General features: G+C 50.3%; 1 protein-coding gene across 1 annotated transcript; it reads right to left on the reverse strand.

Annotated features, from left to right (window-relative positions):
• Window positions 1-1413: 1413 nt before the first annotated feature.
• Window positions 1414-19013, reverse strand: LOC140720736 (oxidized low-density lipoprotein receptor 1-like). The gene is made up of 6 exons (XM_073035566.1): window positions 18945-19013; window positions 16990-17103; window positions 15108-15275; window positions 9942-10084; window positions 8703-8767; window positions 1414-1540 (listed from the first exon to the last, which is right to left on the reverse strand). The coding sequence occupies exons 1-6, from the start codon at window positions 19009-19011 to the stop codon at window positions 1414-1416; spliced, it is 684 nt and encodes a 227-aa protein (XP_072891667.1). The 5' UTR covers window positions 19012-19013.
• Between the last annotated feature and the right edge of the window lie 656 nt (window positions 19014-19669).

Below are 19669 nucleotides of genomic sequence, written 5' to 3' on the forward strand. Positions count from 1 at the left end.
TGCTGTAACACCAGACGTCACCTCTCCCTCTTTCCCACAATTCCACATTAACACAGAAAGGGAGCGGGGTAGAGGAGGGAGCGGGATGACGGAAACGTGGAAGACTGTAGGGGATGCAGCGTTTCAGAGAGACAGGGAGAGGAGTTGGGGAAGGGGGGATAACAGAGACGGTGTGAGGTGTAGGGGACAAAGCAGTAATGGAGACGAGGTGTGTAGAAGGGAATGTATGACGACAACGGGGGAGGGTGGTGACGTAGAGGATGTTCTGTCTGATTGTGGCGAGGTTGGTCGAGGGGAAAAAGGGGTTGACGACGAGGGGAGTCGTAGGGGAGGAAGGGGCTGACGGAGACTGGGTAGGGTGCAGACACTGCTGGTGGTGACAGAGACCGGCGGTGTGTACTACAGCGAGGAGTTCATGGAGATGGGCAAGGGTGATTGGAAGGGACAGGGTGACTGGAACCGAGAGTGGGGAAGAGGGAGGGACTGACAGAGACTGGAGAGGGGATGAGGAGGAGAAGTAGGAACAACTGACATGTGTAGCAGTGCACAGCAGGGAGGGAGTCATGGAATCGGGTAGGATTTTAGTGGAGGGGAACGGTCCTGATGTCGGGGAGGAAGGAGATGACGGAGACGAAGGTGGTTGCACTTGAGTAAGTACACGAGTTGGAAAGTCACGTTGCATTTGAAAAAGACATTAAAGAGGGGCACCATGTTCGGCTGTGCTCGCCCCCTTCTCTTCTGTAACCTCTATTTTCTCGGCCTTTGTAAGAATCATCCTTCAGGTGGGTGAAGCCTCGCAAGGCGTCGGGTTCCGAATGTGTACCTGGTAGGGCACTGAAAACCTTTGCCACCAACAGGCTGGATTGTTCAAGGACTCGGTGGTGAGGAAGGCTAATAAAAGTTTCACATTCATTTCCCGGGCAAGGATTTAATTTTAAGGCTCTGGTGAGGCCTCATTTGGAGTGCGTTTCCCTGTCACTTTCACTTTAAGACACGGACTGCCAATTTCTGCCTGTCACAATCCTCCCTGGAATGTCTGTAATTAAATGGATTGTGCTGAGCACTCAGTGCTCAACCGTAGGAGATCCATTTCCAGCACTGTGGGTTGTGATTAACACTTTGGATGTAGTTACCGGCATCGTTTATTTTGAGTCGAAGTCTGAGTTAATTCCAGACCTTACTCTGCACTTGGGTTGACACCATCCATAACTCCCTGGCCACAGAAGATATTGTGACGTCAGGGGTTTGTGCCGATTTGGTCTCTCATTGAACACGAGTAAATTTCTATGGATGTCCGCTGGGTGTCGCTCTGTCCAGTCGCATCACCGACTGGTGTGGCGTCGACGACGCCCAGGGTGGCCAGGGACTGCAGAGGGATGTAGACTCAGCCAGTCCCGTCAAGGGCAACACCGCTCACTCCGTCTCGTAGTTGAAACGGTGTTTATCACGATTGCAAGACGAACTCCTCCTGGTCGATTTGCATTCGGTGAATTCGAACTTTCCAGAATTCATCTTGTAAACAACATGAGAGGCCACTTTCCTATCAAAAAGGGTGAGACAATCTCAACAGGAGCAAAATAGATCCAGTTGGCAACCAAGAGAGTTTTCTGGAAATATTCCCACTACTCCACTCTCTCCACGGCCCGTGTCAGTCTCTAAACTAATCTCACTACACCGGGATCTCCACGCAGCCCCACGTCAGACTCCAAACTATTCCCACTGCACCGATCACTCTCCACGACCCCTCGTCATTATCCAGACTAATCTCACTGCACCTTCAGGGGATCCAGCGGGGCACCGAGTCGGGTTGTGGCGGTGGGACGAATGGAGATAACGGAGACTGTGCAGACAGGGAGTGTGTCACGAAGACGGGTCAGCTTGTAAGGGAGGGACGGTGACGGGGCCGGGAGTGGCGTAAATGAGGGTGTTTGTGATGGAGAGAGGGAGTACTGCAGGCGAGCGAAGGTAGACGAAGTTGCGGAAGACGCGTGGAGAGGGAGATAATTATGAATACGGGGCGGACTGTGTCCCTGCTGCGGTGAAGGTCGTGACGGTGTGTCGGAGTCACGATGAGGGGCGCGTTCGTGTCCCGTTGAGGGCTGTGTCGGTGTGACGGTGACGGAGGTGTCTGTGTAGTAGTGAGGGCTGTGTCGGTGTCACGGTGAGGGGAGTGTCTGTGTAGTAGTGAGGGCTGTGTCGGTGTCACGGTGAGGGGTTGTCTGTGTAGTAGTGAGGGCTGTGTCGGTGTCACGGTGAGGGGGGGTGTCTGTGTAGTAGTGAGGGCTGTGTCGGTGTCACGGTGAGGGGTGTGTCTGTGTAGTAGTGAGGGCTGTGTCGGTGTCACGGTGAGGGGTGTGTCTGTGTAGTAGTGAAGGCTGTGTGGATCGTTCACTGCCTATGTCGAGAGGTCGTTCCCTGAGTTTCTCAATGCAGCGTCATATTCCTTCATCTACCCCGCCCCCTGTGTTTCCCATCCCATGAGTTCAAAACACTCCCTGACCCTCCTGTAGAGCAGTGAACGTCAATCACCGAACAGAGGAGACCGTTCGGCTCGCAATTTTGTGATATACTAATTAATGTAAATCCCTTCTGCCGACCATCTCTCTCAATTCCCTGCAAATCTGTCAAAGAGCCAGTGAAATACCTCTATCGATCTACCCTCACCACCGTCTCTGGTAGCACAGCATAATCATTCACCAGTTTCTGTGCGAATAAAAAACTTGTCAACCTCATCTCCTTTGAACTTACCCCTCTCACCTTAATGCATGCCCATTGGTATGAGACAGTTTCATCCTGGGTGTAACATCACCCTCTCTCTGGTCCATCTGTGTCTGTTCTGGTGAGATAAACCTCTGCCAGTTGTCCCCTCCGCCTTCGCCGCTCGTTAGAAAAGAAACCGAAAATCCTGACCACCTCTTATAGACAGTGCTCTCTATTCCGGACAGCATTCTGGTGAATCCACTCTCTATCCTCTCCAAAGACCCCCGCACACTTCCTTTAACGGAACGTCAGAAATTAATCAGGACTCTCCGAAACGTCAAACCCAGTCCCAACTCCTATCCGCTCCGCCCCTTGGTTTCCCGGCTCTCTTCCCCATCCACAGTGTGTGAGCCCCAATCCCCTGCATTGAAATCCCTCCGTACTTCAAATCATCCCATTATTCTTATCAAACATCATTAGCACGACTAAAACAGACGAAACCGGGAATATTAAGCTAACGGTCCTGCCTCTCCTGCAACCAAGTCTCACTACTGGCAACAATCTCATACTTCCAGACTTTGAACCCCGCCCTGAGCTCATCTGCATTTAGTACAATACTTACTGCATTGAAACCTGCGCAGCTCAGAACATGAACGACAGCAGGCTCAACTTTTTGCTTCCTGACTTCATCTGAGGCCTGAGGCCAACATCTGTTCCAACAAGCTTTCTTCTATCTGTGATGGCATTACGGTTTTTACCCCCCTGTATCTCTAGTTTACTGTCCACCCCACCCATCTTTAATGGCAAAAATTCCCGCTGAGATCTCAATTCAACTTAAATTGATGTGTAAACTGTGAGAGCCGGTCGCTGGCAGAGGAAGTGAAGGATCTGCGCACGGCAGGCAGGTTTGGCGTGGCCTCCAGGCAGGAGTCTGTGCTGCCCCCCAGTGTTCGCTCGGCAGAAGACAGGCTATGTTGTGGTCGAGTGCAGATATCCGAGGCATTCAGTTAACCCAGGGCCCCAAGCTCCGTTGGTATTTTTCTATTTTATCCATATTATTTGTGCTTTGTTCCGCGTTTGAATGCTGATATTGCGCTTTGCACCTTGTTTCTGGAGTAACGCACGCTCGTTCGGCTGTATCCATGGATGTTCATGTGTCGTCTGAACCTCCGAGACATATCTCGACTTCATCATTTTAACCCATATATGTCAAACTCAAGGCCCGAGGGCCAAATCCGGCCCGCGGTGGAATTATCTTTGGCCCGCGAGATAATAGCAAATTACTATTAAAGCTGGCCCCAGTAATCGAAGCGCCTATGGCGTATGATATGGCTAATGCTGAGTTTATTCAGGTACCAGGTTTTCAGGGTTTTTAGTGTTTATTCGGCAGTCTTGCTCGGCAGTCTTCTTCATAAGAAACGGAATTTGAAAAGTGAAACACTTTGTAGTTATAGCAGAGACTGAGACACATGAGAGCAGGCTGAAAAAATGGAGGCAACGAAAGCTGCGTTCGCACGCGTCCGACTGATCCGGCCCGCATGAAGCTGCATTTTGCTTAATCCGGCCCGTGACCTAAAATGAGTTTGACACCCCTGTTTTAACCCGTCTATCCCGCCCAGAGGCATACAAACTGGTATACCTGTTATTGAGCCGCTTGGCCACTGGGGGACGTTGTACTGTGCCTGGATGCTTAACCCCTTTGAATCTCCGGACTGTCACCCAGTTTCCTGCGAACTGAACATTCGGTCTATTTTCCTCCCAATATTACCTGAGAGAGTCATCGTATAACGACAAGATGATGAGAGGCATTGATCGTGTGGATGGTCAGAGGCTTTTTCCCGGGGCTGAAATGGTTGCCACTAGAGGACACAGGTTTAAAGTGCAGGGCAGTAGTTATAGAGGAGATATCAGGGGTAAGTCTTTTACTCAGAGAGTGGTGAGTGCGTGGAATGGGCTGCCAGCAACGGTGGTGGAGGCGAATACGATAGGGGCTTTTAAGAGAATTTTGGATAGGTACATGGAGCTCAGAAAATTTGAGGGCTCTGGGTAAGCCTAGTAATTTTTTTGAGGTCGGGCCTTGTGGGCCGAAGGGCCTGCATTGTGCTGTAGGTTTTCTATGTTCCTATGTTTCAAATTTATTTTCTCTTGCTGATGGACCCGCCTTGCTGATTGGTTGTTGTTCAAACAAACGCGAGGCACTGGTTTATAATGTACACATTTCCCGCTCCCGAACTCTGATTGGAGGCTGTCCCAAGGGGAAATTATATATGAGTCTCTGACACCGTCAGTCAGACCCTGAGCGAGACTCCTCCATACCATCCCATCATACACACCCGGAGGCAGACACTGAGTGAAGCTCCCTTACCAACATTACATCACACAAGTTCGGAGTCAGACAAGGATTGAAGCTCCCTCCGCGTTGTCTCAACGTTTCGGAAAAGGAGTGAAGCTCCCACTCACAGTCGTATAACGCATTTCCGGAGTCAGCATTGAATGAATCTCCCTCCCCACCGTCCCATCACACACTCCCGGGGTCAGACACAGAGTGAATCTCCCTCCACACCGTCCCATCACACACTCCCGGGGTCAGACACAGACTGAGTCCCCCTCCACACTGTCCCATCATACACTCTGGGGGTCAGACACAGAGTTAAGATCCCTCAACACCGTCCCATGGCAGACTCCCGGGGTCAAACACGCGATTCTTCCTCGACACTGTCCCATTACATTCTTTCTGGTGCAGACACAGAAGGAATTCCCTGTTCCCCATCCCTTCACACACTCACGATTGAAATATTGTTTCGTTCAACTGCAACTCCCCAGCTCAAAACCCGCACAATCGCATCACACACTACCCAAGTCAAAAGAAGAGCTCAACCACCCCCTCCCCCGCACCCGCATTCTCCCCTCTCAGCAAACCCCATCACTCCGCCATCCCAGTCGTCTGGAATTCTGTCCCGGACACTGTGAGTGCGCGTGACAGGATGTGGATTATTCAGCGCGCACGTGCTCCAAGTTTTAATCACCGACTCCAAATCCCGGGCTGGTGACCGTCCCTCTGCAACGGGATGATAGACTCCCTCATCCGGAAACCACATTCGGCAGCAACGTTACCGAGCGACAGCGTGTGTTGAGGAAGCAGGGGGGCTGCAGAAGGGCTCAGACAGATTAGGAGAATGGGAATATACGCGGCTGATAGAATACAGTGCCGGGAAGCGGATGGTCATGCAATTTAAAAAAAAAGAAATAAAATCGGAGAACATTTTCGAAAGAGAGGGATTTTTTAACCCAGGCAACCTGTTTATATTCTATACATTCACAGAATGGTCTGGGTCTATTTTGAGCCGGCCCAAGAATCCCCTAATAACATGTGTCTATACAAAGTTTGAACCGCAGATCTATTTAGTATGTACAAATAGCATATCTGACGTTAATACATGGATGATGAATATTTAAATAATTTTTCAGAGATCTAAAATCCATTTCAATAGATACGGGTCAAATTCGACCCGGAACAGCCTCAATGTACAAACATTTGTAGCACCTGTAGAAAAGTATAAACCTTCAGGGTCTTTTTACTGTTGTCAAATGTCAGAACGGGTAAAACATGAGCGGCACAGTGTGTAAGGGTTAAAAACAATCTGCGGTGCGGAGGGATTTGGGAGACTTCGTGCAGCTTTCCCAGAAGTTTAACCTGCAGCTTGAGCCGGCGGTGAGGAAGGCAAATGCGATGACAGCATTCATTTCGAGAGGACTGGGACGTAAAAGCAAGGACGTCATTCTCAGGATCAATACGTCACTGGTGAGGTCACTTCGGAGTTTGCTGAGCAGGTCACGATCGCTTATCTCACAGGGGATGTGAGACATTGGAGAGGGTTCACGGGAATGATAACGGGATTGGACGTCGTATTGTAGGAGGAGTATTTGACAGCTCCGGGAGACAGAACACCCACACACAGCGATTCAGGAACAGCTTCTTCCCCTGAGCCATCACATCTTTCAATGCAGCAACACTAACACGACATTTCTGCGGTTTTTATTATTATTTGCAGTTTACATTAATTGTACATCTTTGCGCCGTGCTGATGCTTCAAAAGAACTAATTTCAGGCCTTATAAGTTTCAGATAATAACTCAGATAGAGATTCCTGTGGAAAACATCCGATAGGGCGGACAGGACATTAGGCACGCTGGTCTTCAGCAATCAGGGCACCGAATACAGAAGTTGGGAGGTCACGTTGCCGTGGGACAAGGCGTCGGTCAGGCCGCCCTGAATTAGGACAAAATGTCAGTGAACTGGATATATTGTACAGGGTGTTCTAGAGGGATACTGCCAGAACTCGGAGGACTGAGTTATGGAGAGAGGGATGGAAGATTGGGACTCCGTTCCCTGGAGCGCAGTTGTTTATTTACAGAGTTACATAAACCTGAGAAGGTCAGAGACAGAGGGAATGCGCACAGACTTTCACCCAGGATTGGGTTATCGAGAACCAGACGGCACAGGATTGAGGTGAGAGTGGATGGAAAGCAGAAAGAGAGGGAAAGATCAGAGAGACGGATGGTTTAGATAGAACGGGAAGGGGAGGTACAGAGTGCCTGGGGGAGGGAAGGGGAGAGAGGTGAGAGGTGGGCAGAGGGAGCAGAGAAAGTGCGGGCGGAGAAAGTTCGAGGAAATAAGGGGAGGAGAGGGGGTAGAGAGAAATGTAGAGGGAGCGGGGAAGAACGGGACGGGGGAAATGGCGAGAATGAAGGGGATAGATGGCGAGAGGGATTTGTCAGTGTCTTATGGGGAGAATATGGTTGCGACAAGAGGAGGAGATGGAGTAGGAGGGAGGGGCAGAGAGGGTGAGGAGCGAATTTGACAGGATTTAGGAGTGAGAGTGAAGGGGAGAGAAGGAGGAGAAAATGGGGGTAGTCACTAGATTCACGTCGACTCCACTGGCTGTTGACAGAGACCCTGGATCTTTTCAGGAATATCCGGGAACAAAGGTGCCGACCTCTCGCAGATGAAACTCCGATCATGATCACAAGGGTTACTCCTTCCGCACTGACTGCAGGCGGGCGTTCCAGAGGACCCATTGTACAGGAAACTCCAGTCCACATTGCTATCCAGGAGGGTTAAACAATTTCAACAGAGACAAAACAGCTTCAGTAGATGACCCGAGTGAAGTCCGTCCCCAAGCTAATCCCATGAATTCGATCTCTCCTAACTGCCTGCGTGAGTTCCCAAACTCATCCCATTCAACAACTCTCCCCCCCCCCCCCCCACGGCCCTGTGTCAGTACCCAGGCAGACACCACGGTCCCAATGTCACCCCACAATCCTGTGACCCGAAACTAATCCCACCGAACCGCTTCCTCACCAGATTCCTCTGTCAGTCCCCATACGAGTCGAACAGGACCACCCTCTCGCCTCTGATCTGTTTCAGTCCCCGAACGAAACCCGCTGTCCCACCGTCTAATCCCGCTGCCCAGCTCTTTTCCCTCAGATCTATGTCATTCAGCAAACGAATCACACTGTTCCTCCCTCTCCTCACAGCCTGGCGACTAGCTCCGAACTAATCACTTTAACTCACTGTGTGCCATTCGCCCTGTACTGTTCTCCAAACTAATGCAGTTGTCCTACTCTCGCCCCTGCGATCTAAGTCCTTCACTGATCTAATCCCGCTGCTGCTTCCTCGCCTCACAGCCCGGTGACTATCTCCAAAATGATCCTACTGCACCGCGCTCTCCTGACTGACATGCGTCAGTACCAAAGTAATCCCTGTGTGCTGATCTCTCCCGACTGCCCCCTGCCATTTTCCGAAATATTAACACTGCCCTGTCCTTCCCCTGGCAGATATGTGTCGGCCCTCAAATGAGACCCCCTACACAGATACAAACAAATCCCAATACCCCTCACTTTTTCCTCAAAACTACTTCAGACTGTAAACGAATTCTATTTTCTCCCGTCAGGACTATCACAATACCCAACTCTCACCCGACAGATCAGTCCAAATCTCACCCGTTTTCGCATTTTCCAATCCAGTATGTACGGGTTTGGTCCACAAGGTTGCGGGTTACAAAGTTCTGGGAAATTTAAATTTACTGTATTAATGCCAAGAATCGAAAACTATGATACCGAGCTTCTCTCAGTTGATTACAACAGGAATCTCTTCCGGGACTCTGTGAAGGTAGCTTCAGTGTGTGTCAGACCACAGGAGTGTGTGATGGGACACTGTGGAGGGAGACTCACTCTGTGTCTGACCCTGGGTGTGTGTGAGGGGACGGTGTGAAGGGAGATTCACTCTGTGTCTGATCCCAGGAGTGTGTGATGGACGGTGTGAAGGGAGATGCTCTCTGTGTCTGACCCCGGGAGTGTGTAATGGGACGGTGTGGAGGGAGATTCACTCTGTGTCTGACCCCGGTAGTGTGTGATGGGACACTGTGGAAGGAGATTCTCTCTGTACCTGACCCCGGGTGTGTGTGATGGGACGGTGGTGGAGGGAGCTTCACTCTGTGCCTGACCCCGGCAGTGTGTGATGGGACAGTGTGGAAGGAGATTCTCTCCGTACCTGACCCCGGGAGTGTGTGATGGGACGGTGTGGAGGGAGCTTCACTCTGTGCCTGACCCCGGGATTGTGTGATGGGACGGTGTGGAGGGAGCTTCACTCAGTGCCTGACCCCGGGATTGTGTGATGGGACGGTGTGGAGGGAGCTTCACTCAGTGCCTGACCCCGGGATTGTGTGATGGGACGGTGTGGAGGGAGCTTCACTCAGTGCCTGACCCCGGGATTGTGTGATGGGACGGTGTGGAGGGAGCTTCACTCTGTGTCTGACCCCGGGAGTGTGTGATGGGACGGTGTAGAGGGAGATTCACTATGAGTCTGACCCCGGGAGTGTCTGATGGGACGGTGCGGAGGGAGTTTCACTCTGTGTTTGACCCCGGGAGTGTGTGATGGGACGGTGCGGAGGGAGATTCACTCTGTATTTGACCCCGGGAGTGAGTGATTGAACGGTGCGTAGGGAGATTGACTCTGCGTCTGACCCCGGGAATGTGTGATGGGACGCTGTGGAGGGAAATTCACTCTGTGTCTGATCCCGGGACTGTGTGATGGGACGGTGTTGAAGGAGATTCACTCTGTGTCGGACCCCGGGACTGTGTGATGGGACGCTGTGGAGGGAAATTCACTCTGTGTCTGACCCCGGGAGTGTGTGATGATTCCTTTGTTTCTGTGGGATCTTCTCGTGCTGTGACACATACCGCTTCATCCTTTGAATTGATTTCGAGCAGCCTTGAATCTCGGTTTGAACAATCTTGAATCGCTTTGTAGAAAGATGTTACAAACGTGGAAACGTAATAACACCGGTCTTTATTTGTGACCCAATTCTCGGAACAGGTTTGCTCTGGAAATCAGGAACAAGGAACAGTGATACACAGAGTGAATCTCCCTGCACTGTTTTCCAACACACACACCCGTGGGTGGCAGAGAGTGAATTTCACGTCATGCGGTCCCATCACGTTCACCTGAGGTCAGGCACAAAGAGTATTTCCCCGCCCCCAGCATCGTCCCATCGCACATTAACAGGATCAGGCACAGTGAATATCCCTCCACAACATCCATCATACACTCCCGGAGGAAAATACCTCAGCATACACGTCAAATAGACACAGATATAGAACATAGATTAGTACAGCACAGAACAGGCCCTTCGGCCCACCATGTTGTACCGACTCTGAAATCCTTCCTCCCATATATCCCCCAACTTAAATTTCTCCATATACCTGCCTAGCAGTTTCTTAAATTTCACCAGTGTATCTGCATCCACCACTGACTCAGGCAGTGGATTCCACGCACCAACCACTCTCTGAGTAAACATCATTTCTCTAATACCCCCTTGAATATCCCTCCCCTTACCTTAAAGCCATGTCCTCTTGTATTCAGCAGTGATGCCCTTGGGAAGAGGTGCTGGCTGGCCACTCTATCTATTCCTCTTAATATCTTGTATAACTCTATCATGGCTCCTCTCATCCTCCTTCTTTCTGCAAACAGTAAAGCCCTAGCTGCCGTTATCTCTGTTCATAACGCATACTCTCTAAACCAGACAACATCCTGGTAAATCTCCTCTGTAGCCTTTCCAATGCTTCCACAGCCTTCCTATAGTGAAGCAACCAGACTGGATACAGTACTCCAAGTGTGGCCTAACCAGTGTTTTATAGAGATGCATCATTCCCTCGCGACTCTAAAAACACTATCCCTTGAATTATGAAAGCCAACACCCCATAAGCATTCTTAAATACTCTATCAACCTGTGAGACAACTTTCAGGGATATGTGGACATGTAAACCCAGACCTCTCTGTTCCTCCACACTACCAAGTATCCTGCCATTTACTTTGTACTCTGCCATGGTGTTTGTCCTTCCAAAGTGTACCACCTCACACTTCTACGGGTTGAACACCTTCTGCACATTCCTGCTTCCTATCAATGTCTCTCTGCAATCTTCAACAATCCTCTACACTATCCACAACACCAGCAACAATTGTGTCGTCTGCAAACTTGCCAAACCACCCTTCTGCCCCCACATCCAGGTCGTTATTAAAAATTACGAACAGTAGGGTTCCCAGAACCGATTCTCTTGGAACAACACTAGACACAACTTCCAATCGGAAAATACTCCCTCCGTCACGGCACACAGCTTTCTGTAGGCAAGCCAAACCTCCTGGGATCACATGCCTTCTGACTCCCTGAATAAGTCTATCGTGTGGAAACTTATCAAATGCCTTACTAACATCCATATAGATCACATCCACTGCACTACCCTCATCTATATGCCTGGTCACCTCCTCAAAGAACTTTACAGGTTTCCAAGACACGATCTGCCCTTCGCAAAGCCATGCTGACTGCTCCTGATCAGATTATTATTCTACAAATGCCTGTAGATCTGATCTCTAAGAAACTTTTCCGACATCTTTCCCACCGCAGACGTAAGGCCTATAATTACCTCGACTACACCTACTTCCTTTTTTGAACAAGGGGACAACATTCGACTCCCTCCAATCCACCGGTGCCATTCCGGTGGACAACGAGTACAGAACGATCCGAGCCAGTCTCAGCAATCTCTTCCCTTGCCTCGTGGAGCAGCCTGGGGACTATTCTGTCAGGCCCCTGGGAGTTATCCGTCCTATTGTACTTCAACAACTCCAGCACCTCCTCTCCCTTAATATCAGCAATGGTCCTGAGCTTCAACCTCGCTCGTATTGCCCTCACTGTCATCAGGTTCCCTTTCATTCGTGAACACCGAAGAGAAATATTCAGTGAGGACCTTGCTCGTTTCCACAACCAACAGGCACAACTTCCCACCTTTATCTCTATTCGGTCCTAGCTTCACACCGGTCATCCTTTTGTTCTTCACATAATTGACGAATGCCTTGGAGTTTCCCTTACCCTACTCGCCAAGGCCTTCTCATGCCCACTTCGTGCTCTCCTCAGCCCCTTCTTAAGCTAATTTCCTGCTACCCGAGATTCCTCAATAAACCAATCTGATCCTTGCTTCATAAACCGATGTATGCTGCCCTCTTCCACCTGACTAGATTTTCCACCGCACTTATCACTTCACACTACCATTCTTTATCTTCTTCACCGGGACAAATTTATCCCTAACATCCTGCAAGAGATCCCTAAACATCAAACACACATCCATATTACATTTCCCTGCAAATACGTCGTCCCAATCCCCACCCGCAAGATCAAGCTTTAAATCCTTATACTAGATCCAATATGGAACTCCCCCTAGTAGGCTTATCAACATACTGTGACAGGAATCCGTCGTGGGCACGCTTAACAAACTCTGCCCCATCTAAACCATTGGAGATAATCAGGTGCCAATCAATATTAGGGAAGTTAAAGTTATCCATGATAAGAACCCTGTTATTTTTCCACCTTTCCAAAATATGCCACCCAGTCTGTTCCTCGATGTCTCTGCTGCTACAAGAGGTCGATAGAATACCCCCAGTAGAGTAACTGCTCCCTTCCTGCTCCTGACATCCACCCATACTGACTCAAAGGAGGATCCTGCTGCATTAGCCACACTTTCTGTAGCTGTGGTGTTATTGCAGACCATTAACGCCACCCCTTCTCCCCCTTTCCCCCGCTCTAACCCTTTTAAACCACTGAAATCCAGGAATATTGGGAATCCAATCCTGCCCTGGTGCCAGCCATCTCTGTAATCGCCACTACATCGTAATTCCATGTAGGTATCCAAGCTCTCAGTTTATCTCCTTTGTTCCTGTCGCTTCTTGCATTGAAGAACACGCACTTTATCCCTTCTACCTTACTACATTTATACTCTTTATTCTGTTTCTCTTTCCTCAAAGCCTCTTTATATGTTAAATCTGGCTTTGCTCCATGCACTAGCAGTTCTCTGATTACCTGTATCCTTTTCCACCTCACTATTTGCTCTATCACTCTGGTTCCGCTCCCCCTGCAAATCTAGTTTAAATCCACCGCAGCAGCGCTAGCAAACCTTCCCGCAAGGATTTTAGTCCCCCTATTGTTCAGGAGCAACCCGTCCCGTCGTAGCAGGCCCCACCTTCCCTGGAACAAGACCCAATTGTCCAGAAACATGAAGCCCTCCCTCCTGCAACAACTCCTTAGCCACGTATTTATCTGAATTATCACCTGTTTCCAGCCTCACTGGCACGTGGCACTGGTAGCAATCCTGACATTACAACCCTGGAGTCCCGTCCTTAAATGTTGTACCAAACTCCCTAAACTCTCTTTGCAGAACCTCCTCCTTCTTCCCATCCACGTCATTGATCCTTACATGGTCCACGGCATCTGAGTGCTCACGCTCCCTCTTGAGAATGCTCAGATCTCGTTCCGAGACATCACGGTTCCTGGCACCGGGGAGGCAACAAACCATCCGAGATTCTCAATCTCTCAAACAGAACCTCTTATCTGCCCCCTAACTATTGAATCCCCTATCTCGACTGCTCTCTTCTTTTTGCTCCTTCCTTTCTGAGCTCAGGGCCTTGCCTCGTGCCAGAGACGTGACCAATGCAAATTGTCCCTGGTCGGTTGTCCCCACCAACAGTATCCAAAACGGTGTACTTATTGTTGATAGGAACGGCGACAGGGATGTTCTGCGGTCGCCCAGCAACCTGTCTCCTGACTCTTAGGGGTGACTATCTCCCAGAAACTCCTGTCTATTTCTGCCCCTGCTTCACGAATGATCCGAAGTTGATCCAGCTCCATCTCCAGTTCCCTAACTCGGTTTGTTAGAAGGTGCAGCTGGATGCACCTTTTACAGGTGTAGTCATCAGGGACAACAGAACTCGCCCTGACTTCCCAGATTCTGCAAACGGAGTACTTGACTGCCCTAACTGCTGCCTCCATTACCTAATTTTAATCTAATTAAATTAATTAGAGGAGCTTACCCGGCCTTACGTCACTGCAAGCAAGTTCGTCCTCAGTCTCTGCTCGTGGAAGCCTCTAGAGCCAAACCCTTCCTACTCTGTCTCCCACTACTCCGTTGCCCGTTGCCCTGTTAATCTGTTCATTTTTTAACTCTCCCGCTGCTTCAGAGGCAGACTTTCACGCGCTCGTGCAGTCGTGTCCCGTCCAAACTGCCGAAGAAATCCTCCCCCCCCCATCTCAAACTGCTCGTTTTATAAACTCTCCCGTTCTCTCATAGGAAGAGTGATTCTCCCTCCACATCTTCTCAACACATCACAGAGCAAAGTGACAGACACAGGGGGAAGCTGCCTCCACATGTTCCCATCACACATTCCCGAGTTCAAAACAGTGTGAATCTCCCTCCTTACGTCCCATGACACACTTCCTGGCGAGTCACAGTGTGAATCTCTCTCTGAACGGTCCCATCACACTCCCCCCGTGTTCTCACACTAAGCATAGTTCCGCCCACCCCTGCGATGGCACACTCATGGTGTCAGACTCACTCCACACCATCCAGTCACACAATCCGGTGTCACGTAAAATGAATGTCCCTCTGCACTGTCCCATCACACACTCCCGGAGTCAGACACAGAGTGAAGCACCCTCCACACCATCCCATCACACACTCCCGGGGTCAGACACAGAGTGAAGCTCCCTCCACACCGTCCCATCACACTCTCCCGGGGTCAGACACAGAGTGAAGCTCCTACCAGACATTCCCAACACACACTCATGGCGTCGCACAGAGAGTGAATCCACCTCCACAGCGTCCCTTCACATTCTCCTGGATTCAGTCATAGAGTGAAACTTCCTCCACGCAGGCACATCACACACACACCGGGACAAACACAGAGTAAATCACCCTCTAAACCAACTCTTGACACACTCGTAATGTCAAGAGAAGAGTGGCGCTTCCTCTCTCCATGCCTGCCCTGTGATGAGGAGCGGGTGAAAGAGGGGGATGATGCCTCACCTCTTCTGCTGGTCAAAAATCCACAGATTTGATCCTTGGTTTCGTTGACAGATCTGTACTTCGTTTCCATCTCAGTGAACTGGTGACGGAGATCGTTGTGCATTCGTTTAAGATCGGACAGATTAGAGTTTCGGTGGCATGTTTCGTTCGACTGACGAATCTGTGATACTGAGAGAGATGGCGAAGGATGTTTAGCGTTTACAGTGACACGTGAGTCAGCGCACGCTACCAAACAGGTCACAGAGAGTGTTGTGTCAGTGTCACGGTGAAGTGTGTCACAGTGAGAGGCGTCATCGGAAACATGAGTGGCGTGTCTGTGTCACTCTGAGGGGTTATCAATGCCCTGGTGAAGGTTTTGTTGTTGCTACAATGGGGTCTGTGTCAGTATCGTTGTGATGACCGATTCACTGCCTCAGCGCTGGTCATGTCCGAGTTGCTGTGAAGGACGTGCCGGTGTCACTGTGACCCGGCGAGAGGTATACCGGGACACAATGAAGTGTATCTGGAAGTCACGACGAGGGAAATGTCAGAGAGGCGGGTCTGGTAGTCTGCCGGTGTGTGGAGTATCTGCATAATGTGTGGGTGCTGGTCTCATTGAGAGGAATGTGTCTGTGTCACCGTGAGAGACATGTCATGACCATGGTGTGTGGGATATTGTCACGCTGAGGTGTGTGTCCGTGTGATGAAGAGGACTATGTCGGTGTCATTGTGAATTTATGTGTCGGCATCACGGTAAGGGGTTTGCCTATGTCAGGGTGAGGTGTGAGTAATTGTCTCAAAGTTGATTGAAAGTTGAGTTTAACTCATGGACTGGTAGTCAACATGGTCCTGCTCATCTCCTGATTTTCTTCCCAAAGGAGTTTGTTGTTTCGGTAAGAGGTGATCTGAGATGGTGAAGGATGTTTGGCGTTTATAGTGTGTCAGCGTCACGCTACTGAGCGGGTCACGGAGAGTGGTGTGTCAGTGTCACGGTGAAGGGTGCTGGTTGCACAGTGAGGGGCGTCGGCGCCACCGTGAGCTACGTGTCAGGGACACGCTGAGGGTTATATCAGGTTACAAGCGAGGTTTTTGATGGTGTCACGATGGGGGCTGCGTCAGTATCGCGGTGATAGTTGATTCCCTGTCACACCGAGTCGGTGTTTCAGTGAGAGACGTGTAGCTGTCATTGTGATAGGTGTTTCTGGGTCTATGTGAGAGGTGTACCAGGTCACATCGCGGTGTATCTCTATGTCACGGTGAGAGATATGTCGGGGTCACAGTGCGACGTTTGACGGTGTAGCATTGAGAGACGCGTCTGTGTCATAGTGTTTGGTGAATTGGTATTACATTAGAAAAAATATCTTTGTCACGGTGGATGTGTCGTTGTCACAGTAAGTTTAGTGTTGTTGTCACGGTGAGGACTGAGTGGATGACGCTCTGAGGGCTTGTCGGTGTTACGGTGAGGGATGTGTCTTTGTGACGGTGAGTGTTATGTCGGTGTTTCGGTGGAGTTGTTTTTGCTGTCATGATAAAAGATGAGTCGGTTTCAAAGAGATGGACGTGTCTGTGTCACAATGAGGGATGTGTGCAAGTCACAGTGAGGGACGCTTCGGCACCACGTCGAGAGGCGTGTCAGTGTTATGTTGAATCGTTATTACGTTAGGTTCTGTGTTGGCATCAGGTTGAGGGATATGTCGGTATCATGTTGAGGGATGTGTTGGTGGGCGTTGTGTCGATGTCACGGTGACTCGTGGTCATGCTGAGAGACCCGTCAGTAACAAAGTGAGCGGTGTCTTGGTATCACAGTGAAGGGTGTTCCCGGGAAATGTTGGGAATGTGCCGCTGTTAAAGTGGCCATTTTTATTCTTTGCGGTTTGGTCATTGCGACCGGAGTGAAACTCACCATGAATCCTCCAGCAGATACCCGTCATAATGAGGGTCGCTGTTAAAACGCAGATTAGCCATATGGTTGGGTCTGATCGGCCTCTCCTTCTGGGTCCTTCACTGCCCATGTCGTCTGTGGAAAAATCGTTCCTTTACTTTGTCAATCCATCGTCATATTCCCTGATCTAACCGGCCCTGTTCTTTCCATCCTCTGTGTTCAAATCACTCTCTTTTCCTCATGCAATGTTCATTTCCCTCCAACCCCTGTACACCCACGTGCATGACAAAGAGTCGATTAAACGCCTCCATCGATTTGCCTCCAGCACCACCCCTGGCAGCACATTCCAGTCACCCACGCTCTCTGTGTAAACAAAACCTCGCCCCTCACCTCTCCTGCAAAGATACTCCCTCACCCCTTCCACTCCGCGGTATTAGCCATTTCTCTCTGGGGGAGAAATGCACCGGTTGCCTGGTCTATCTCTGTTTCTCGTCATGATATAGACCTGTATCAACTCTCCCCTCAGCCTGAAATACATATGAAATAACATATGAAATCCATACATATTGTATGAATGCATTTGTCTGATATTCTGCATTTGCTTGTTATCTTTGAGGGTTCTGTGCCATTGTGTGGCCGTTGGTGTTGTGTTTGGCATTTGGGTCCTGGAGTAACGCAGACTCGTTTGACTGTATTGGTGGATATTCATGTATGGTTGGATTGCAATGCAACTCACCTTGAATTGAAACCGTCTCTTCTGTGCCGGTCGCACTTTCTTTGGAAGAGAACCCAATGAGGCAAATACCCGAAGCCCCTTTCACTAAAGTTCGCCTCATCTTCCCCACCCTACTTCCCGTCTGAGAGTGTGTGGAGTGGGGGATGAGTTGAAAATTGGGGGCGCAGCGAGAGGGTATGAACATTAAGAGAGCGAAAGGGTAAGAGGAAGGAAAGGGTGTGGGGACAGAATGGGCAAGAGGTCACGGGACGAGGAAAGGGGGAGGGGTGGTGTGATAGAAGGGAGACGGTAGAGCGCTTTAGCAGTGAGTGATTGAGAAACAATGAAGGGGAGAGTGGGGAGAAAGAGATGAGGGAAAGAAAGGGGAGCAAAAGGGTTGAGGGATGGAGGGAGGCAAGAGAGAGTAAGGTGAAATTCCAGAGAGAAGGGGAGAAGAGGGAGAGAAGGTGTGAGACAAAGTGAGAAGAGCCTATGAAAGACAGAGAGAGGGAGGAGAAAGGAAAGAGGGACAGAGTTATTGAGGTAGTAGTAGAAAGAGGGAGAGGGGAAGAGGGCGGTGAAGATGCAGAGAGGGAATAGAGAATGAGGTAAGAAAGTGTGGAATTAGGGTAAACTTTTATACAGAGCCCCTTTGTCCTCTATCCTCATCCGTCCTCCCTCTGTATTTCCTACCCTCTGCCCATCCTTATAGCGCCCCTTTCTCAATACTCCCTTCTCAACACCCCTCCCAAGGTACAAACTCCACCCTGCCCTGCCGATGACATCCTCTCTTCATCGACACTTCCCACAACACGCTCTCTTCATACTATTCCATAGCACTCCCTCTATACCGTCCCTCCCTGGCGCGGTCTCCACTCCCCTGCCCGAGTGCAGGCTCATCACCAACCATCCAACAGAGCTCCTCCATCATCGCCTCTCCCATCCGTTCAGCTGGGGACAGAACAGTGAACGTAATGGGTTCGTGGGTTCCCTCTGACTAATCGTTAGGGTTAATTGTGCGTTTCTACTGAACGAACACATCAGCTAAATACAGTCAAACTGACAGAGATGAAATTGACCTCCACCTGCCCGGACCCGGGGAACAGAGAGGGTCCAGGGTTTAAGTTCCACGTACGATACATTAGGCTCGGCTGGGGACAGAACAGTGAGAGTCAGTGAGGCGCCCTCCCCGTCCGATCACACACACCCGGGATCAAACACAGAATGGAGCTCTCCCCCTCCGTTTTCCAGCCCCACTCACCGTTGGAAGGAGACTGTGGGCCCGTTTCTCCGAACTTCACATTCACGTAAGTCTTGCCCTCGTCCATCTTGTTCAGGACTCTCTATGTCTCTGAGCTGAAAACGACCGTTGTCAGAGGAAACCCGTGATGAGAAGGCGGTCAAACCGACAACAGCAAACACCAGGTGGACAGCTGATAAAGAGAGGAACCGAGAGCAGGGAGAGGAAGTGAAGACTGGCAGAGAGTTTCAGGACGTGGGACAGCCTTGTCGAGAGAGGTTAGAGTGGTGGGTGTTGGGAGAACATTGAGAGAGGGGAGAAAGAGGGGGGAGTGAACAGAGGGGAAGATTAGGGATCAGCGGTGAAGAGGTGAACGGGAGTGTACAGAGGGTAGAGGGGCGAGAGCAGGGGGAGTGTGTGGAGAGAGATGGAAGGTAATGGGAAAACAGGAGCAGGGAGGAGGAATGTAGAGAATAGAGGGTGAGGAGTTTCGGCGAGAGATTGGGAAAGGGAGAGTAAGGAGGAGGTGAACGGGAGAAAGAGAGGGGGATGGAGAGCCGGTATGACAGGAGGCAGAGTGGAGAGGGAGGGGAGAAGGGAGGGAGTGAGGGCGCGCTACAGAGAGTACAGAGAGATGCGTGGGGAGGGAAGGAGGAGAGGAAGATAGACGAAGGATTTGGAGAAGAAGAGAAATAGGAGGAGAAAGAGAATATGAATGGAAGGGCGAAGATTGAGGGCAGGAGGGA

Source organism: Hemitrygon akajei, unplaced genomic scaffold (assembly GCF_048418815.1).
Source record: "Hemitrygon akajei unplaced genomic scaffold, sHemAka1.3 Scf000046, whole genome shotgun sequence".
In the NCBI taxonomy this organism is placed as follows: Eukaryota; Metazoa; Chordata; class Chondrichthyes; order Myliobatiformes; family Dasyatidae; genus Hemitrygon; species Hemitrygon akajei.